Source organism: Balaenoptera acutorostrata, chromosome 2 (assembly GCF_949987535.1).
Source record: "Balaenoptera acutorostrata chromosome 2, mBalAcu1.1, whole genome shotgun sequence".
Taxonomy (NCBI): domain Eukaryota; kingdom Metazoa; phylum Chordata; class Mammalia; order Artiodactyla; family Balaenopteridae; genus Balaenoptera; species Balaenoptera acutorostrata.
In genome coordinates, this window is record NC_080065.1 from 133,316,429 (window position 1) to 133,339,058 (window position 22,630).

The window sequence follows — 22,630 nt, forward strand, 5'->3', positions numbered from 1 at the left end:
GCTTTATTGTGAGCTAGTTATGTTAACTGAAAATACAAGTTCATTACCTTCATTTTGCAGCACTGTAAAACAGGAAGAGATGTTCATATATTCTAACAATTCACATTGCCTAACATAACATTACCATGTGTCAAAATCATGCTTCTGTAATTGCTAAAGCATTTTGCCACATTATTTTAATATAATTACTTTTGAAGTAATTATAACGACAAAGCATAGTTTTGCCTATACATCATTTAACTAATTTTCTATCTGGATTTAAAACAAATCCTACATACTGCTTTTAATAGTGGGGTGCCACTGCATTCCCTCACCACTACCTCCACAAAGTAACCACTAAGTGCAGTTGCTCTGCAGCACTTATTTTGGGCAATGGTTCTCAAATTTGAGTGCATCAGAATCACCTGGAGGACTTGTTAGAACAGGTTGCTGGCTTTCACCTCAGAGGCTCTGAGTTGGTATGTGTGGGGCCAGGTAGTTTGCATTTGTAACGGGTTCCAAGGTGATGCTGATGCTGCTGTTTGGGGATCATATGTTGAAAACCACTGACTTCTGGAAAATCCTTGTTTTTGAAGTCTGAGGACAGGCTACAATGTGAAAAAAAATCCCAGTAGATTCATTTTGTTTTCTATTTAGGGGCAAATACTTGTCAACCGCTGAATAGTTATTCCTGATACTAGAAATTGTTGCATGCAAATTATTTTATTAAACGTCAGTGACTTCTTTATTTTATAATGGTTAATGAAGGCTATAAATTTAGAATCAGGTTTTATATAAAAGAGACCAGTTAATATATTTGTAAAAATAGCTCAAATCCATTAAGGTTTATGATTATATTTGGTAACAGGATTTTTTTTACAACTGAAATAACATTTCTCCTGAACAGAATATTTGGTAAACATTGATATTTGATTAAAAGATAGCTTACATCGTTTCTGTAAGTTAAAATTGTTCTGAAAAAGATGTACTGCCCAATGATAAAATATTTTGAAATAAAGAAAAAAAAAATCAAAACCAAGAATCACTTGCATTTTCCCTAGCCCAAGGGTAGCATCATCTCATTTAATTACCAGAGACATCTATTGAGACATTATCCTTTCTTTGCACCTACCTGCACTCCCCAACATCGAGTCCTTTAGCAAGTCTTGTTGACTGTCTCTAAAACATCTCCCCAATCCATCTACGTTCTCCTTCTCATTGTACCAGACCTTTTTTACCTAAATGTTTTAACAGCTTTCAAAGTAAAATTAGTTCTTAGAGCAGCCAGGGCAGTTTTTAAAAAACATGTACCAGACAGTGTTACTCCCTTTCTTAAAACTTTCCAGTAGCTTCGCACTGCTTTAGAAAAAGATCCAGTTTCTTGATTTGGCCCATAAAGTGCTACATGATCTGGCTTGTCCTCACCTTGTGCTACTCCCCACCTCCCACACCATGCATGAATGTGCCAAGCTGTCACCAACTGCTGCCTCTTCCTAGAATGTCCCTCCCTCCATCTTTGCATGACTGGCTTCTTCTTGATATTCAGGTCTTAGCTTAAATGTTAATCTCAGAGCTGTCTTTCCTTACCACCTTAATCTTTTTTTTTTTTTTTTCAATTGAGGTATAATTGACAGTGTTTGTATATATTGCAAAATGATCACAGTAAGGATGTCTAGTAAACATCCATCACCATACATAGTTACAAAGTTTTTTTCTTGTGATTAGAAATTTTAAGATCTGCTCTTAGCAACTTTCAAATATGCAATACGGTATTAATAACTATAGTCACAATGCTGTACATTATATTCCCATGACTTATATTTATTTTGTAACTATAAATTTGTACCTTTTGATCACCTTACCACTTTGTCACCAATTCATTCTGTTATATCATCCTCTTTTAATTTTGTTACATAAGATATTATTTTCTGATGTTTTCATTATTGTTGATTAAACATTTTTTTTCCTTCCTCAACTGGAATAAGCTCCATGAAAATAGAGATATTGAATATCACCACTGTTCCTTAGCACCTAGGAACAGTAACACATTGTAGTAGGCGCTAAATAAATATCCAAATGAATGAATACAATTAAAGAAGTTAAGTTTAAAATAACCTTGAGATATTATATTAAATATTTCCACAGGTTATTGTGGCAACCTAAAAAGCAATTACTCAACAGCTTTGGAAAACCTTATCACGTAGATATAAGAATGTACTTCTGTTCCAGTGGTTCCCTCTGCCTATAAGAAGCAATTCTAAGCTTTTCACAATCTGGGACCCAGACTACCTTTTTAGCTTTCTTTTCTCTTTCATACCCTCATCTCAACACAAACTCTTGTTCTTTTTATCACTGGCCTACTTACTCTTCTGGAAAATGTAACGTGCTTCCTAGTATATATGAAATGTCACCCCATCTCAGTGAAACCTTCCCTGTTGAACAGGAGAATTAACTGCTGTTTTTTTGTCCATGTTCCCCTTACTTGGACTGTTCTAGCCCTTAATGAGTATATTCTGACCTTATTCTGTGTGTCTGACATTTCTGCTCGAAGGTGTGCATTCTCTGAGAGCAGGGACTATAAATTGCCCATCTATTCATCGTCCCTGTATTGTAGCAGGCTCTGGAAACAGACCTCATTTCAAATCCTAGCAAATTACTAACCTTTCTAAGCCTCAGTTTCCTCAACTGCAAAAATGAGGCTAGTAGTAGTACCCTCATAAGATTGCTATAAGAAATAAATATGGTAATGTATATAAGAGCACTTAGCATAGAGCCGGACATAGAGTATGTACACATTAATTACTAGCCGCTGTTCATAATCACTGTTGAATGAAAGAAGCGAATTGATTGGCTTTTATCGTGTAATGTTTCTGAACAAGGTGAGTTCTCTTTTTGGCCCTAAATAAAGTGTAGTTATTGAGGGCTAGGGCTGGGCAAAAATTTGGGATGGGAGGCTAAACATGAGGGGGAATGTACTGTTGTGTATGTATATTTAAGACCAAAGCAAACCCCACTGTCCCCCTGAAATCTCATACTTCTCTGCTGTATATTCCAGTGGCATTTATCTGAGTGGTATCTTTCTGGCTTACTCATATTTTTATCTTGTTTCTTTGTTGACTGTATGAATTTGTCCTGTCTACTTACAAATTCAGTAGATTCTTTAGTTCTTTCAGGAACAGGATATTGTTTTCTTCTGTGTTGGTTCATTCATTTCATTCAGATGGTTGCTTGATTTCCCAGCAGTAGTGTTGAGCACCCGTAGGCGTTGAGTGGTGCACAGGGTAAGCACAGTCTGCCACCCTCTGGGTCCTGGCTGAGCTATAAATGTAAAGGACAGTATTGGTATTGTCCTGACTGAAACTGGGACTGGGTACCCAAGCTTAGGTGTAGGTAGTGAGAGGGTACTGGGTTGAATACTGACTTGAGGGATTTGGATTTAATCTTGTAAACAGCTGGCAAAGCCAGGAATTATTTTATTTAGGATCCTCGTAGAAAAGTGACCGTTGTATCTTAAGAAGATGTAGTAAAGTGATCGAAGCTTATCAGTCTGATACTGTTCACTGTGCTTGTCATCTGGAAAAATATAAACGTTCCCATTCACTGATAGGCACTAATAACCCTAGTGAAGACTTAGATGCAAATAAAACATTTGAGTGATATTAAAATGTTAAACATGTACTTACTGTGTTTAATAATCCTTGCCACACATTAGCCAAAAATGATGCAGTCTCTAGAGAGCAGGAAAAGAAATACGCAATTTGAGCTTGGCTGCTCAATGAATGCATCCTGATTCAACTGGCAGATACTACAAGACTAATTGCTTACAAGATGATCGTAAGGTCTTCCAGTAGCTGGCTCTCACTGCCATCAGGCAAATAGCTTAGAGGGAGACAAACAGTTGCCTCATACAGCCATCCCTGGTAACATCTTCAGGAATGAACAGGTGCTTTCTTCTTTCAGCTGTGCCTTTCTCCCTGCTTTCATCTTAAAATGATGGACTTTTCTCTACCAAGTGATCCTTTCCCATCTGTGAGCTCCCCTCCTATAGAATTGGACACTCCTTATTGATGTCGATATAATGAAGCACAATTACATGATATTCTTTCTGAATGGGCCTAATGATCATGAGGCTGTTCATTTCTCAAGGGTGCCACAGTTTTGCCTGCCATTGTGGTTGTTTTAGACATCTCCTGGTTTTACTTTGACTGTGATTATTTTTGTTTAAGCACTGAACGAGATGGAAGACATGGTTCAAGAAGATGGAGAGGTGACGGCTGAGAGTGAACATGAGGCTCCAGCTCACAGTCAGGCAGTTATTCCTGTGGACGTCGACGAGGAACAAGCAGGTAAGTGTGTGACTTCCCACATTCATGGTTCTGAAAACTAGGGCCTGACTCTAATGAACAAAGTAAAACACTGAGAATGATTATTTTTTTCAACATTACAGCTAATGATGTGTTACATGCTGCTTATTTTTGACAAGGCCTGTATTACATTTTGATGTTCTTCTTGCTGTGCGTGTGTATACATATCTCATTAAAGTCTGGTTTTGATTTTTTTGTAACTGTGGCAGCAACTCCTCTTTCTATATTAGTGTACACACGTGCATATTTGTGCATGTGTGTGTGTGTGTATTTGTGTGTGTGTGTGTGTGTGTAGAGAAAGAAAGCACTCAAATTATAGCTAGGAAAATAAACAACCTGATTAAATATTCTGCTTGTCCTCTCCCTTCATTTTGGTGGGGAGAAGGAGCAGTGGAGAGGTTGATTTGATTTAATAAACAGACCAAGATCTAGTCTCAGTTTGCCATTGGGTCACTTACGGCAGGCTAAGAGTCATATAGTACATAAAGATTACCTAATATAATCTTTCATCTTTACAGATGGGGAAACTAATATTCTTTCAAAAATTTGAATGATTTACTCAAGACCGCTCAGCTATTGATCAAAGGACAGAATTGAGATGAGAACTCAAGTTTTCTCACTCCTGGTCTGTTCAAATGCTACCTTGTCTTTGAATTGAACATATTCTTTAACTGCTCTTGTTTTAAGTGTCTTACAGATGCAGTCACTTATTCAACAAATATTTATTGAGTGCCTACTCTGTGCCAGGCATTGTACAATGTGACAGGAAAAAGACAGGGAAGGTTCCTTGGAGCTTATATTTTATTGATGGAGCAGATATCAGTCACTTGTCCGAGAAAAGTGGGTTGTAAGAGCTGAAGGTTTACAATGTGTAATGCCAAGTAGATAAAACATTTTTGACATAAATGTAATCAAATAAGCAAACTGTAACATGCACCTAGCCTTTCAAGAACATGTCTGTGACATCCAATGCATTAGACCTATACTTAATTAAAGAATGCAGAGTTCTCACCAGTCCCATAGGTGTCAGAGGCTCATCTTCATTTGCTTTGCTTTCATTCATACATTTGCAGAATTAGGAAAATATCTAGCCTATTTTTAAAATGATTATTATGACTCTTATTTTGATTATTTTTAGGATGATTATGTGACTCTTTCAAACAGAGAAGATCCTGAAGGGAGATGCCATATGCTCTTCTACTTTAATTTTCCTTTAGAGATATATAATGTTGGGTGGTATATTAATCATACTTAATGTTTACTTTAGAATTAAAGTGTTTTCACAGTGTCTCATCCAAGTATATGCTCATTAAAATGAGTGATCAGGGAAGCTGCATAGAGCCAAAGCATCTCTGTGAGCCCACATCCCTGGAAACAGTACTTTGAGTGAGACCCTTCGTTGGGCAAAAAGTGACTGTTAGGCCTGTGCTCTTTTTTTAGGACCCAGCGGTCTTCAGCGTGTAGTAAAACCAACGCCAATTACTGTCCATGACTCAGAGAGTGACGATGAGGAAGACAGTCTAGAACTCCAAGAAGTCTGGATTCCTAAGAATGGTGCCCGGCGTTTCTCTGAGCGTGAAGAAAAAACCGGAGAGTCTGTACAGTCCAGGGAATTATCAGGTGAGAGACTGTGTCTTACTCTGACCTGTTAGTGAGAGTCACCATGAGAACAGACACACTGGCCTTTATATAATGGTGTCCCTGCCACAGCTTGTGGTGCAGTTAACATATACTTACAAAACGTGACAGGAGGCAAGAAAGGCAGCAGCCCAAGCAAGAGAGGAAAATCTGGGTGGTGCTATCAAGGGCAGGTGCAGCACAATAAAAATATTGTGGAATTGGGGCTCAGGGAAGAGAAGATATGAGGATTGTCAGTCCCACAGTGGAGGCTTTAGGAAGTTGTGGCATCAGAGTATCAGGGATTAGCAAGGGGCCTGTGCCTCACATAAAAGATGACAACTGAGTCATCCAGAGCAGTGAAAAACAACCATTCCCCAGTTGGTAATCTGTCCAGTTGTGTTTAGCGAATGTTGGTGGCTAGTTTGGTGCTTGAGGAAGTCCTAAAGTATGTTCTTACAATCCCTTATCTCCCTTTAAATCCAGTCAACAACCTTCTGCCATTTGCCTCACCAAGAAACTGTAATTCTCTTAACTTTTAGGTTTATACTTCTTTCCTTGTCTTCCCTTCTGTTTCCCAGAACCATATGCTTACCACTTTCTGCAAAGGATGAGGTTTTGTAAAATTGTCTACTTATTTTTCCTTGGGTACCCTACTCATTAATGTATCTGAATGTTTAGTATACATTTGTATACCTGTAACACTGAACCTGAAATATATACACACTTCAGTGTATGGTAAGCTCAGTTCTTTAGACTTGGAATAACTTACTAACCACTGACTGATTACTCAATTCTCATTTTATTCCTTTTAAGAAATTCAGATAAATCTTTATACTGTGATTGAAAGAGCTTTAATGGACACTGAAATTTAGGAAAAGTAATGTGACCAGCTGACTAACCTGATGTTTCCTAGAAAGTTTAGTTTCTGAATTTAGAAACCAGATCTTCTGTCAGCCAGACAAAACCTTATTTAAGTATTCCTTTGTATATTCATTGAGGCTTACTGTGCCCCAGGTACTGTGTTAGGTGCTGTGAGGGGTGAGATGAATAAGTCTTGATATCTCTCTCTCTCTTTCTCTCTCTCTCTGTGTCCCTCTCTCTCACTGTCTCTCTGTCTCTCTCTCTCTGTAGTCTGGCTGAAGAGTCAGGTCAGAAACATAGATAACAATATTACAGGGCATATACTGCACTTGCTTTGGGGTGGGGTGCAGAAGAGATTGAACAGAGGTCCAAAGCAGAAGGACTGATGAGAGTAAAGGCTCCAAGGTAATAAGGCAGGGGTATATTCAAAGAAAAGTTTGGACTGGGGTGTAGAATGTTTATAGAGAAGACAAGAATGGAAAGTTAGTTTTTAGTTAGGTCACAGTAAGCCTTGAAGGCTGAGCTAAGGAGTATTGACCAGGTAGGCACTAGGGAGCCATAGAGAACTTTTGAGCAGCTGAGTGATGTGGTCACCATTTATACTTTAGGAAAATTAGTGTACATTGTTTCCTGTTCCAGATTTACTCTTGCCTTTTGTCCAGAATTTGTACTGAAATCTTTTCTTTTCCTCGGGCCATTCTTCTTTTTCTGTAAGCAGTAAGTGGAAAAGGCAAGACTCCACTTCGAAAGAGGTACAACTCCCATCAGATGGGCCAGTCGAAGCAGTTTCCCCTCGAGGAAAGCAGCTGTGAGAAAGGCTGTCAGGTCACCAGTGAGCAGATCAAAGCCGATATGAAAGCAGCTAGGGATATTCCTGAAAAGAAAAAAAACAAGGATGTTTATCCCAGCTGCAGCAGCACCACCGCCAGCACAGTGGGGAACTCCAGCTCGCACAGCGCTGCTTCTCAAAGCCCCGACTTTGTAAGGACGGTGAACAGCAGCGGCTCTTCCGAGCCTAGCCCTGCAGAAGTGGATGTGTCCAGGCAGTGTGTCTGCTCCCCCGGTGGGTCAGAGGACTCTGAGGCCGTGGAGGAGGGAGATGCAGAGAGTTCTGTCTGCCCCAGATGCTGCTGTCGCAGGCCCCAGGAATCCCAAAGGAGAACTAGCAGGTGTTCTGATGAGGAACGTCCTTCAACCAGCCGAGCCTGTGTTGTGAATGGCCCGGATGGTACGAGATCCGCCTTTTCCTTTAGGACTCTGCCACCAGGGGGGTCTTCAGGCCCAGCACATGATGAGAGGACTAATGGGAGTGGCTCTGGGGCTACAGGTGAGGACAGGAGGGGGAGCTCCCAGCCTGAGAGCTGTGACGTGCAGTCTAATGAAGACTACCCTCGGAGGCCCCTAACAAGGGCCAGGAGCAGACTCTCCCATGTACCGCTGGTATCTGAGTCAGGTATGACAACGCTGCCAGGATTAGCTACTGCAGGTTAGGACTTGAGAAGGGCATTTGCTCCTTCCATAAGTTTTCTTACATAAAGCCAGTTGGGCAAATTGATTTCTACGTTGGGGTTCCGTGCTCATACAGATTTTGAGCTCACTTTCAGCGATGGGGTGGGGGTGGGGAGCGGGTGGCATGTAAAACAGCTTGTAAAATACCAGCCAGGAGAGGCGCAGAGAGTTAAGCTTCTGAGAAGAGTGCGACTGTGTGTGTGTACTAACCTTAAACGCAGTGCCAGTCCCACGTCTCACTCCCAGTATGTAAACTTTGCTCCCGTCCCACACTGCAGAGGCTTAACTCCTAGTGCAGTTTTAAAACCTTAGCCGAAAGGTAAGGACTGGAAGTCGCTGGGCCTGGGGGAGCCCGGCGTGTGGGTGCCCCCTCCCCCCCCCCCCCCCCCCCCCGCCCCGCCTCTGTAGCCTTTAGTAATTTTCCCAAAGGCTAGTTTTGCTGCCAGTAGGCTTGCCAGGAGAAAAGCAGGTAAGTAAGTACTCTAGCTGAGAATCATTTTGGTGAAGATATCCTCAAGACACATATATGTATATAATTTCATTAATAACATTTAGGTGTATGCCGAGGCATGGGGTTTGGCGGGGTACGCACATTCCTTAATTATAATCCTGTTTATATTTCTGATCTTATTTTTAAATAATCTCTCCTGCCTTTATTAAGTCATGAATACCTGTCAATGAATAATAATACATTTTATTTTCTCTAAGCCTTACTCAATTTAAAAATCTTAAAATCAGCACCCAGTACATAGAGTGCCTTTTTATCTACTATTGCAATAAATAGAGCTGATTGAATCATGTGGAGCTAAACTAACAAAAACAAGCTTTCATAAGATAAATAGGAGATATTAATTAATTATGTGCTAATTATCATAGTAGCCTAAGCTCATATTAAAGTATGAGTTTTATTTGCAGATTTTATTATGCTTTGCAAACATCAGTTCTGCCGTGATGAAAATACTTTTCCCAGCTTGAATTTTATATGGTTTATCTCTTTCTTTATACATAACATAGCATTTACCATTTTAACCGTTTTGAAGTATATAGTTCATTGGCATTAGGTACGTTCACATTGTTGTGGGACTATCACCACTATCTATCTCAACTTTTTCATCTTCCCACACTTAAAGTCTGTATCCATTAAACAGAAACACCTCATTATGACACCCTTTGTTGTGTGGTTTTTCATATTTGTTAAGTCAGATCTACATGTTTACTTTTGTGATTTCATTATTTTTATGCTGTGGAAAGCCTTCCCTACACCTGGCTCAGATAACTGTTCACATCTTCTCATTCTTTTATTCATTTATTTGTTTATCTTAGTTTAGTTCTTTATCTTAATCTGTGGGAACTAATTTTATTTTTTATTACAAATTGTCACCAAGTTGTCTCAATACTATTTATTGACATCCATCCGTATGTCATTTTGAAATGCTCTTTTATCATGTACTTTGACCGTACTGTGGTTTATCTCTGGGCATGCTGTCCTGTTCCAGTGTTCTGTCCTCTTTCATTACTCTTTTGCAAAATTTCCTTGGCTAGACATGCATTTATCATTTATTTTTATAGTTTTATTTTATAATAATTTTGTCAAGTTCCAGAAACAAATCTTTGTGTTTTGTTTGCAATTCCTTTACATTGACTGACTGAAAAGATAAGTGTCATTTTTACAGCTTTGAGTCTTCCTATTTAGGGACTATTTTGTCTTAATGTGTCTTGGTAAAGTTTTATAGTTGTTCCTGTTTTGGTGGGTTTTGTTTTGTTTTTGTTTTTAACGTGGGTCCTTCGCATTAACCATATTAGGGGGAGGGGGGTTAACTTCTTCTTTGCCTTATGTTCTGCTATTCCCTTTGTCATTTTCTTCTGACTTGTTTCATGACCAGAACCTTTTCTTAGGTTAAATAATTTCCTAGAATTTTTTTTAAAAAATTCATTTATGTAGTGCTTTTTACTTTTTAAGGTTAATTATATCTGTTGTCTTAATGATTTTTTTTTCCAATTTGAGAAGACTTCTAATGTATGTAGCTAATGTGTATATATACGGTAGGTAAATTACTTGCTAATATTTTAAAACACAATACAAATGTCCATTTACTTTCAATAACAACTTTTCTGGAGAAATGTCAAACTGCTGATTTTTAAATTATCCAGGTCTCTTTTGGAAAGAAGAACAAGTTATTTGGGTGGCTTTCAACTTGTTATTTTTAACCTAGCATGTTTTTGATATCTGTTGGCCATTCTGCTTTAAAAGTTTTAAGGAGGTAAATCCAAACTAATAAAGGAACAAACTTGATTGTTATGGATTTTTTTTTTAATCCCTTCAAAGAAAATATTTGAATTTTTAATTTGGTTTTTGATTTACGGCCTTACGTAGTGTTAAAACCGTGTTAGAAGTAGTTATTTGTCTTGTGATTTCCTGTTTTGGGAATAAATGCCTGTAAGTTGTTCTTTTTACCCTTATTGTATAATACTTTATAAAATAAATATCACAAAAATAACAGATTGTCGAAGAATAGCACTTAAGATGAATATGATATGGTTCTCATGAATACTGACCTCTTTCCTTGACACCCCATGACTGGATTGGTCTGCTTTTCTGTGTTTCTGTAGCATCTTGCTAATGTCAACTACACCGTGTGTTGTAATTCCGTGTTTTAATGTCTATTTTTCCAATAGACTGTGAGCTCCATGAGGTCAGGGACAGTGTCTGCTTGTTCACCATTATATTCCCAGCTTCTAGCACAATGTCTTACATTGTATGGGGCTCAGTGAATAATTGTGAACTTAATAAGTGGTAGGAGCCATCATATGAGGTATGTTGATGCTGATGGATGTATGAAATCATTAAGGATTGTCCCTAAACAAAGATTTACTGTCCCTAATAAACAGAGGGAGACATAAGAAAATAACAAACACAATGAACTCTGTTTTCTTTTTACATTGGGAAGCATTTGTTTTTCAAGATTATCTACATATAAAGTGTGACTCAGTCTTATAAACTTTTCTTAGAAAACAAACTGCCAGTTTGGGTACTCAGGAGACCAGGAAATTTAACTGTGAACCCCATATTCTGATCAGTTAAGGAGTAGGGGAGGGAAGCAATCCATGAAGGTGAGAGGTTGGAAATTGGAGCATAGAAGGAGAATGCTAATAGAAGATTCTTGTTTGAACACTGTGACGAAGGAATGGAAACAGACCTGTTTTTGTTTGTCTTCATTTTGTGGTACTGGGAGAGGGAACCAGGACCTATTATTGGTTGTAACAGGAGTATGAATTTTGGCTGTTGTATGAAATGGTGGCTGCTGTTAGAAGATTCCTTGTCAGTGAAGATAGATTGTTCGTGAAGCTCCTTCAGGAATACTGTGGAAGGTGGCCTTCAGTGGGTCACCTAGATCAGTAGTTTTCTCTTCCAGAAACCCAGTGTTTTGCTTGGGTTCAGGGTCCTTGGAGGAAGTTTGATGGATAAAACTCTTGGGCTCCCTTTTAGGCTTCAACCAAATTAGCTGCTTTCAATTGTTTTATAATAAGATTTCACAAAGATTTCGAATGGTGGAGGAAAGCGTTCTGGTGTATTGAAAAAAAAAAAAAACAACAAACACTTGAACTAGATCTCTATAGAGTCCCTGTCTAACTCCAAGCCTTTGGGAATTTGCAATATTTGTACCTCGTTTCCCTATCTTTCTTTGTAATCTTTCATGTTTGAAGTGAGAGTGTTAACCGAGTGGTAACCCTGTAATCCAGTAGTAGTAGCAGTGCGCAGTATGGTGGGATTTAATTCGTAAAGGTCAACCTTTTTTCATTCAATATATGCTCTGCTACAGAGTGACTCTCAAAATGAAGACAGTGACTTTTAGTGTCTTGTCTTGGAATATATATGTGCTTGTTAAGTTTTTGAGGTGAATTTAGAACTTGTATTTAAATAATACCAACATAATATTTGTTTTTATAATAAACTATAACGTTTTAGAACAGTACTAGTAAATGGATTAGGGCCATACTAGGCAGGGTTTGGCAGATAAATGATTGCAGGTTTTCTAGCATACTGATAAATACATTGGCAAACTGTTCTCCCTTCCCATGTCTCAGTTTACTTATTTGTAAAATAAAGAGAATAATCTATCTCAGAGGGCTGGTAAAAGGATTAAATTAGTTAATACGAGTAAAACCCTGAGAGCAGTGCCTGATACACAGTAAGCACTCAGTAAATATTTGCTGTTATTGTTATTACATTGACGTATCTATGATGCATTCATTCATTCAGTGAATGTTGAGTGCCAGTTCATTCAATAAATGTTCATTTTAGCTCACTGCTAGCGGCTGACATTGATACGAAGATGAAATGACAATGATGTTGTCTTCAAGGAGCTTTTAGTTTAAATGGAGAAATAAAACAGACATACAGGGAATTACAGAACCACATATGATGTTTGGGGATACAAGTGACTTACTAGAATAGGTGGCATTTAAGCTGGACCTTTCAGGGATGGGTAGTATTTCAAAAAGTAAAGTCAGGAAAGGTATTCTGGGCAGAAAAAGCTAAAACAATTAATGGCTTCAGAGGCATTGGCAATGGGAGATGACTAGGATATGGTATGGAATAAAATTGAGAACATTTGGGGCTAAAGCATAGCTCCAAATGTCAGGCATTGAAATGTATTCACTAAGCAGTAGTAGTCAATGCTTTTAAGTTGTTTAGCAGGAAAGCGGTGAGTTTAATCTACCAGTAGTAGTTAGGATGGGTTGAGTGCCTGGAGACGAGAATGTTGATTAGACTGTTGGAATGGGCCAGGTGTGAAGAGCGCAGTGTTACATTTGATGTTGATATGTTTGAGACAACGGAAGGTGATCTTGTTTTGGAAGAGGCAATTGGAAATGGCAGTCTGACTGTATTCCTTTGGGAACCAAGTAGTAGAATTGAGAGTTTCCTTGGTGGAGTTTATACATATGCAGTTGAATGTGCTCTCTTTGAAGGAAAGACAGCAAGGCTAAAATTTGGATTTTCCTCTCGCCTTTTTTAGAGGTTGCCAAAACAAAGCCACGTCATGCCATGAAGCGGAAGCGGACAGCAGATAAGTCCACCAGTACCAGTGATCCTGTGATTGAGGATGACCATGTGCAGGTGAAGGAGAAAATCCTTGCTTATCTTTTGGTCCAGCCAAGTTCCTGAATAATGTAAAGGAACTGAAGTTCCCATCTACATAGTTTCTTTGCCCTAAAGAGAAGAGACTGGTAGTAGTTGCTTCTCACTTGTGCCAGTGAAAACACTTAAGCTTTAAAAAAAAAAAAGAAAGAATGAAAGTACAGGAAGATACATCTTTTAAATTTTTCTTCTTGTAGGTCCTTGTATTAAAATCCAAAAATCTTGTTGGAGTCACTATGACCAACTGTGGAATCACAGATCTAGTGCTGAAAGACTGTCCCAAGATGATGTTTATCCATGGTATGTATTTAGGCCCATGTCATATAAGAGCATCATGATTGAGTTTAAAGAATTAAAGTCTCATAAATACTACAGTAACATTACTATATTACTTTTTCAAAAGAATCATTATTAGATTTTTCTATTTCTGTCCTCATTCTGTAGTTCTCAACTAATTATTCAATCGTATTTACAAGGGACCATGTGCAGAGACTTGGTTCATCTTTTAATATATAGCCTCTCCTCCAGTTTCCTCCAAATGATAATTACAACCTGATCTGACAGAGGTTAAGTTAACAGCATATATGGGCTTTGGAGTCAAGTAGACCTCACCTTGAATCCTGTCTTTGCCATTTTCTAGCTGTGTGATGTTGGACATGTTTTATGTGTGTTTTGGGAGGAGGGGGGAATAGTGACTGAGCTGTAAGTGCTTAACAGCTCTGGATTTGATTGATATCATCAATCATAACCTCAATTCATGGCACATTATCCTTAGTCCAAGCCCCACTTTTCTTTTCAGTCCCATTTGTCCCTCATTGCCAGTCCCATCGGCTCCCATCATCTGTAGTCAGGTATTTAATATATGTCCTTTCAGTCTATCTTTCATGTCTTTTTTTATAGACATATTTGTCTCTGAACAAATAATAGGGTATTATTTTGTGTGAGTTTTTAAAATTTTAGATACATAATATGTCTCATACATGATCTGTTTATTTTTCCATTATTATTCAAATTTATATTTTTGATACCTATCCATATAAAATTATGAAGAACTGACTTGTTCCTTGCCTTGTGCAGTTTATATGTATTCTGCATTCATTTTTTTCAGTGTGTGAAGTATACATAATTTTACTTACCTTATAAAGCATTTGTGAAGGTTAAATGGAGTGATTGATACATGCACACATGTGTGTATATGTGGATGTATGTACCTACACATAAACACAGTAGAGGGTCTGACCTCTAGTAAAAGCCTAGTAAATGTTCATTTGTATTAGTATGGCAAAAAAATACTTAGGGGCTTTCTATTTTTTGCACTTCTCCAATACTGGTAGTAAATAAAACAAGGAAATCCTTACCAAACATTTTGTCATAAACTAGGAAAATCCCAAAAAGGAGAGATAAAACTGAAATTTAAGCACTACCTCTCTCTTGAATTCTAGAAGACTCCAGACATGGGGACCCCAAACCCCGTGTTCACCCTTACAAGGTGGTACTTTATTTCATGTTGAAGTGTCCCCCTAAAATGGAACGGGGTTCCTTCAAAAGCTCAGAGATCATAGCAGCAGCAGAGCCCAGACTAGCATAAGAGCTTTCAGTGTGTCAGCACTCTACTCTCCGAGGTCTGAGACTCTACCTTCGGACTTTGCTGGTTGACTTCTCATTCCTGTCTCTATTCTGAGCTCTCTGAGAATCTGACTGGTTTTCACCTCTGCACTTGACTTTGATGATTCTCTCTATATCTTCTCTAACATTAGTGGTGGATCACATGGCCTCAGGCCCAATCTTTTCTCCTTAAACCAAATTTTTTAGCTCAGCTTATTGTGGGACAGAAGAGCTTAGATAAGAAGCTCAGTCCCTAGACACCCACTGATGGATGGGTTGTCTGTTAACGGTGGATGAGATGACTAAATGAGATGAGAACTGACCTTAGCCAAGTCTGGTTTTACAGCAGGGAACCATTGAACCCTTATCGCCATCTAGTCCTCTCTTCCCTCTTTTCCTGTCCCCAACACTGCTTCCTCTTCCTCCTGCCATGTCACAGGAGAAAATGAATCTGAAAGGCATAAGACTTGGTCAGTGTTCAAACATCAAAATTACAGGGCTAGATTGCTCAGTAAGATGATGACATTTGGATCAAGGATGTTATAGAACATGTCTTTATGAAATGTTAAAAAGATCAGGCATGTTGGCCTTATGGATAGAATATCTTTGATCTGATTCTGTCTCTTGAGTTGGACCAGGTTGAAATCTATGGTAAAAACTGGATTAGATTGAAATGTGAGATTAAAAAAAAGGAAGGGGATATTTTTCTGAAGTTGGTATACTGTTGTAGTTAAATGTGTCTGTTATATCACAATTACTTTTCTCTATAACCTCAATATTTTGTATGTTAAACGGGAAGAATATTTAATCATGTTTCAGACCAGCACTTTCAACAGAACTTTTTGCAATGATGGAAATGTTCCATATCTGTACTGTTCGATATGGTAACCACTGGCTACTTGTGACTGTTGAACGTTTGAACTGTGACTAGTGTGTGAGGAACTAAATTGTTAATTTTATTACATTTCAGTTAATTTAAATTTAAATAGCTACAGGTGGCTAGTGGCTACCACATTGGACTGTACAACTTTAGACCAAAGTATCCAAATATTTCTGGGTCTTTTTTTTAAGGTTCTGGTTTTATACTTGAGGTAAGAATTAAAATCAACACTGCTCATTTCCTGTGGGTGAATGTAAGATAACATATGTGAATTATCCCAGGAACCATTACCCATAAAATTGTATAATTCAGTAGTTGCTGTCATTCATTCTCTTCAATATGTATTTCCTAAACAGTTCCTATATTTAGGCAACTCATTCTCTGGAATTTGAATTTCTTGCCAGTCACATCTTAGATAGGAAAAGGTATCTCCCTTCTAGCATGAGGGTGACTGCCTTCTTCTGAACAGGACAGAATCATATTTTCAAGTCATTTTGATGACTGTCAGTTGTCCTTTGCACTAGTACTTGACCTATGTCAAAGATGTTTACATCTGCAGTATTTTATGCTAATAAAAGGTATGCCAGTCCTCCAAAGAGGATTCCAAATAGGGTATACGTTGCTCTATTATTTTGTATAAATTATTTGTAGAGCTTACCATTGTTTTCATTTTGTAGCTACCAGGTGCAGGGTACTGAAACATTTAAAAGTAGAAAATGCACCAATTGTAAACCGATTTGACTATGCACAATGCAAGAAACTGAATATGGATCAGGTACTAGACCAGATACTAAGGATGCCTCCTGAGAGAAACCGTATCATATACCTACGCCCCATGCAGCAGGTAATGAGCTCTGCTTCTTTTTGGTGATCACATATTGCAGTGATATTTTTATTTTAGTGTTCAGCCTTTTTGAAATTGGCTTTTATTCATTTGCTGAACCCACAGTAATGATTCTTTAGATTCTACAGAGTTTTTTTAACCAGCCTAGACTACCTTGCCAACCTTCTTCATCAGTGCTTCTCTGATAGATTTTGTGGGCTTTTAGCAAGTTATATGATGAGGGAAGTTGTTATACAGCAAGTTTTATACTTATTAAAAGTTGCCTGTGGTGAAGAGCACAGACTCTGGTTTCAGACTTCCTGGTTCCAGTTCTGGTTCACGGACCTGTAGCAGATTACTTAACTTCTATGTCTTAGTTTCTTCATCTCTAAAATTAGAAGAATAAAAACCTGCCGTTACTGTGATGGTTAAATTAATACATGTTAAGTGCTAGAACAGTTGCTGGCATGTACTAAGCAATCATATGATAGTTGCTGTTACTATTATCATCATTATTATTAGAGTAAACTTTTTATAGTATCTATGAGATGATGGCTGTTAACTGAACCTATTGTGGTAAACATTTCACAATATATGTAAATCAAACCACCATGCTGAAGATATGGCATGTATATACAATGGAATATTACTCAGCCATAAAAAGAAACAAAATTGAGTTATTTGTAGTGAGGTGGATGGACCTAGAGTCTGTCATACAGAGTGAAGTAAGTCAGAAAGAGAAAAACAAATACTGTATGCTAACACATATATATGGAATCTAAGAAGAAAAAAAAAAAGATTCTGAAAAACCTAGGGGCAGGACAGGAATAAAGACACAGACGTAGAGAATGGACTTGAGGACACGGGGAGGGTGAAGGGTAAGCTGGGACAAAGTGAGAGAGTGGCATGGACATATATACACTACCAAATGTAAAACAGATAGCTAGTGGGAAGCAGCCGCATAGCACAGGGAGATCAGCTCGGTGCTTTGTGACCACCTAGAGGGGTGGGATAGGGAGGGTGGGAGGGAGGGAGATGCAAGAGGGAAGAGATATGGGAACATATGTATATGTATAACTGATTCACTTTGCTATAAAGCAGAAACTAACACACCATTGTAAAGCAATTATACTCCAATAAAGATGTTAAAAAAATCCAACAACATCATGCTGTATACCTTAAAGGTATACAGTGATGTGTGTCAATTATTTCTCAATAAAACTAGGGGAAAAAAGAGTAACATCGTATGTAAGACTCTGTGCTTGATGTCAAAAGAAGGTTTAAAGGAAATATGAACCTTTGCAGTCAGTGTTTGAACCTGGCCTCAAAAGAATCATTTCAACACACAAATTGCTTATTGAGTGTTTATAATTTGCTGGGGCTGAAAAATACACAGGACATCATCCTTCTTGAGAGGTTTGCCTTTCCACAAAGGGGGTAGACATATATGTCATTAGGATGACAAAGTGGGATTTCGTAAGTAAAATAGGGATGAGGGCATTCCATGAGAAGAAAGCAATGTGAACAAAGGTTACAAGGGGGCAAGGAAGTGTGTTCTGTCTTTAGGAATGGACAGTAGTCCAGTTATAATGGGGTATATGGTACTACACATTCACAGTTCTATAGTGCAGTCAAAATTTAAACCTGTAAAGGATATATTCAGAAGTGGATTGCTGGGATCAGTTACCTGAATCCAGATTCTCTGGTTTAATTCACATTTATATAACAGTGAGATGTAAATTGCTGAGCTTGCTAAACAGTTGAATTTGCTAAACCTCATCCCTAGCATGGCAAGCTGTGTTCAGGGTGGAATGTGACTCTTTGATTTTCAAATCAGCCAAAGATTTAAAAACTGAGGTCCCAAGGAAAGATTGTTTAAGCCCTAGGAGATAGATTTCTAAGGCATTCCCTTCCTTGGTCCAAAATCCTCTCTCTCATGTTTTCCACAGGTGGACACACTAACGTTGGAGCAGAAGCTATTTAGTGGTCCCTACCCCTATCACATCTGTATTATCCATGAATTCAGTAACCCTCCCAATGTCCGGAACAAGGTGCGCATTCGCAGCTGGATGGACACGATAGCAAACATTAACCAGTAAGTTATCTGCAGCCCCTGACGACCTTCTAAGTCAGTTCCCAGAGCAAGGATGCCCAGAAACAACAAATCCTAATTATTTTTTATTTTAAATGATTTCATCTGGGCTTTTCAGGCACTGAAACATGAAATGTAATGTGAAAAAAAAAAGGGAAATGAGGACTTAAAACTAAAATGCGTACATATATATTTGTAACTTTTTATTTTCAAACTTAGAGAAAAGTCACAAGAACAGACCGTACATGTACATTTAGTTTCATTCCTTCAGCCTTACAGCATGGAAGAGAGATCATATTAAAGATTTTAAAACTGTGATGTTTTACATCATCAGAAAATTTGACTTTTTATGCATTTGTTATTTTAATATTTTATTTGAGACCTTCATTAGAATCTAGGCATGACACATTTTGATAGTTCCTTTCTAACCTACATCCCAACATTATTTTCAGTTTTATAATTTTTATTTAATTTTTCTTGTTGCCTCCAGAGAGCTCATTAAGTATGAATTCTTCCCTGAAGCCACACGAAGTGAAGATGACTTAAAGAAGTATCCCAAGTACCCATGGGGTAGAGAAATCTATACTTTAGAAGGTGAGCATTTATTTGTAAATGGTTGGAAAGCTAAATAGCTGTTAACTAATTAGATGGAGAGACATGTCTTAGGGAAGATTGGAGTAGGAGCCTAACAGTTTGTCAAAATAATGGGAATATTGAATATCTGCAGGTAGCAGGGACCAGATAAATAGTGCTCTCCCTGTATGAGTCTTTACCATCCCTAAAATAATCAGCAGTATTGAAACACAAAAAGTGAAAGAAAATTGAAACTTGCTATACAGTTTGAAAGTTGCAGTGACTTGAGGGAACCTGTGTCAGCCCCTGTATTTTGTGTGTATATATATGTACACATATATAGAGAGGGAAACTGAGGCTTAATGGAAGCAAAGGATGACCAAAATCACATGACTAAATAGTAGCAGAGCTAGAATTGGAATTTATGTCTCTGGTGCTGCTTTCAAAATACTAACAGCGTTCGGCCCTATCGTTACTTCCACCCCAGTAGCACTGTTGATCTGTCTTCTTTTAGGTGTTGTGGATGGAGCACCGTATTCCATGATTTCTGACTTCCCTTGGTTGAGATCACTACGGGCAGCAGAACCCAACAGCTTTGCCAGATATGATTTTGAGGATGATGAAGAAAGTAATTATGTCCTGACTTGATTTTTATTCTCTAGTTTGAGGTTATCCTATGGCGTTAGATACTTAGTATTTTGTCTGAGTTACGAGCGGCGCAGCTTTTTATCACTTCCCATATAAATGTTTTTGCTTTTTGTTATTGTTTGGTTCACCCCTTGCTAAAAAAAACAGCTCTAAATGTATACAATAGATAACCAGTTGACTTACTAGGGATATATGAAGGTTGGTGGAAAGGATTCCTTCAGACAGATTGTCCTACCTAGATTTTTTTATTACCTAAATGTTTATAATCTTGTTACTCCTTATTGAAGAATTTGGTCAACTATATTGTTTCAAAACTGTTCCTGTTATACTAATTATTCTGCTACTTATGAGCTGCTTGTTGTTGGGTAGCATGTGGGAACTTATGATTTAGGTACGGATACTTGATGGGGGAACTTGAAGGAACTCTGGAATATAGTTCTTCTAAGTGTTAACACCCTTGAATATCCATTTGTAGGAAGTTTAAAAAAAATATTTTAGGAGGAACTGGATTTCATAAACTACATGTATATATATATGACTTACCTCTCTGGTGCATTTTTCACCTTGGGCCTTTAATCATGTGTGCTCTTTTTGGCATCAAACATAGTATATAACCAAACTGATGGGGACCCATTCCATGAACTATACATACATCAGTTACACTGCATCAGAGTATACAGGCATATCTCATGGACCAGCTAAATCAGAGTGGCTTTCCATATGATTCTGATAATCTTGTTTCCCCTTTTCTTTCTAATTTCCAAGGCACCATCTATGCTCCTCGAAGGAAAGGGCAGCTGTCTGCAGACATCTGTATGGAAACAATAGGGGAGGAAATTTCAGAGATGCGTCAGATGAAGAAGGGCGTGTTTCAGCGAGTAGTGGCAATTTTTATCCACTATTGTGACGTCAATGGAGAGCCTGTTGAAGATGACTACATTTAACTGGTCCCTCCTCTTTCCAGCTATTCTGGCAGTAAGCTGCTGGGGCCATCCAGCTGCCAGAGAGCTTCACAGACCTTGGGGCATGCAGTTGGGAGGCTCCGGCGCATTTTGGTATATAGGAAATGTATAAGGAACATTGAAGTTGTATACAAAGATTTGTACATAGAGGAAATACGCAAAGATACTTCCTAAGTACCAACTTTATATCATATGTTTATACAATTTAATTTAAAAATTCATTTTAATGAAGGCAGAGAATTGGAAAGAGTTCATTTTGTTCATTTTTCCAGACTTAGTTCATAAAGTGTCACTTTCTGGCTGAGCCCCTGTTTACTATATTCTTAATCATCACTGTCACGCCCTTAAATCTGTGCCTTTTTCTTCTCGAGCAGAGCTGTTTGAGTAAACCTGTTGAAGCGTCTTTTTGTCTCTTGTGCTCTTTTTATGTTACTATTAAAACTCCAACTAAACCCTATGGTCAGAGGTGGCTGTATGTTTGTTTCTGTACAAAATTGTGGTTCTTTTTCCTCTTGGTATCGTAGTTGCCATATTTCTTAAAATGAAGTAAAAAAAAGACTCATGGGTTTAAAAAAAAAACTGAGTTTGAGGGGGAAATGGAAAAGTTTCCAAAGCATTTCTAGTTATTTATTTCCATATTGTGTATATGCTTTATCTTGAATATAAAAATAAAAATTTATTAAAAACTTTTTTCTTGCCTTGGAACGGAATCCCTCATTTTAAAGAAGAGTAGCAAATACTACACAGAAAAGGAATGTGTAGTTGTGTCTGAGTAAGATTTCAGTGTAATCTAATCTCTGATCTCTTTTTTTAAAGTTCTGTGGCTGCAAGATGTTTAACTCACAGAACTCTTTATGACAGAACACTGGGAACAGCAGAATTTCCCCAAATATCTGGTCTTTAGGAGATGGCCTTTCTCCTTTCTCAAGGAGAGAAATTCACCTGATATATGGCAGTGATAATATGCAGTATCATAGTGTCAGGGGTTAAAGCAAAAAAAGCTTCAGAGCAACACCTGTGTTTGAGGGCTGGCTTTGTCACTTGCTAGCTGAGTGAACTCAACAAATTGCACAAACTGAAGTTCTGTGGAAATACTTCAGAAACTCTTCCCAAATAGAATATGTAATTATGGTCTGTATGAGGTGTAAGGGTCCAACCCCTTCATTTACAGGGGATTAATTGAATCCCAGAGGGAAAATGGCTAACCCACAGTCAGGGGCTGGTTGAGGCCAGGCGGGATAAGAATTCAATGCCTAATTCCCACCAGGCTGCCTCTACCTTCATCATTAATATTCATAGAAATGCAAGGAGCCAGCAAGTATTTCCTAACAAACAAACACTCACAGTATGAATGATAATCAGTTTCTTTCCTCAAAGTTCTCTGTTTTCCAAGACTTTAAATTCACCTATTTACATTAGGAAGAATGTTTGGTGCTGCATTCAGTCATCTCTTTATTACCTTGTTTTTAACTCAGCTCACCTCTCTTCTAATTAAAAGAGTGTTCCACTCTCCAGGTTAAAACTCTGATCACTAAAAGGTGGGAAACAAATTACGGGACATTCTAGATATTTCA

At 38.0% G+C, this 22,630-nt stretch overlaps 1 protein-coding gene across 9 annotated transcripts in view; it reads left to right on the top strand.

Moving 5' to 3' along the window:
- Positions 1–21,746, top strand: part of FBXO38 (F-box protein 38) — a 52,667-nt gene extending 30,921 nt beyond the window's left edge. For 3 of the 9 annotated variants that reach the window (XM_057540169.1, XM_057540171.1, XM_057540170.1), the window contains exons 13-22: positions 4,206–4,325; positions 5,784–5,963; positions 7,540–8,310; positions 13,352–13,452; positions 13,671–13,773; positions 16,636–16,802; positions 18,731–18,876; positions 19,364–19,467; positions 19,961–20,074; positions 20,860–21,746. In XM_057540169.1, coding sequence (XP_057396152.1) covers positions 4,206–4,325; positions 5,784–5,963; positions 7,540–8,310; positions 13,352–13,452; positions 13,671–13,773; positions 16,636–16,802; positions 18,731–18,876; positions 19,364–19,467; positions 19,961–20,074; positions 20,860–21,038 — 1,985 coding nt within the window. In that variant the 3' untranslated portion in view covers positions 21,039–21,746. The remainder of the gene's footprint in view (positions 1–4,205; positions 4,326–5,783; positions 5,964–7,539; positions 8,311–13,351; positions 13,453–13,670; positions 13,774–16,635; positions 16,803–18,730; positions 18,877–19,363; positions 19,468–19,960; positions 20,075–20,859) is intronic. The other 6 variants (XM_057540173.1, XM_057540174.1, XM_057540172.1 and 3 more) reach the window with 6 other exon arrangements.
- The last annotated feature ends 884 nt before the right edge of the window (positions 21,747–22,630 follow it).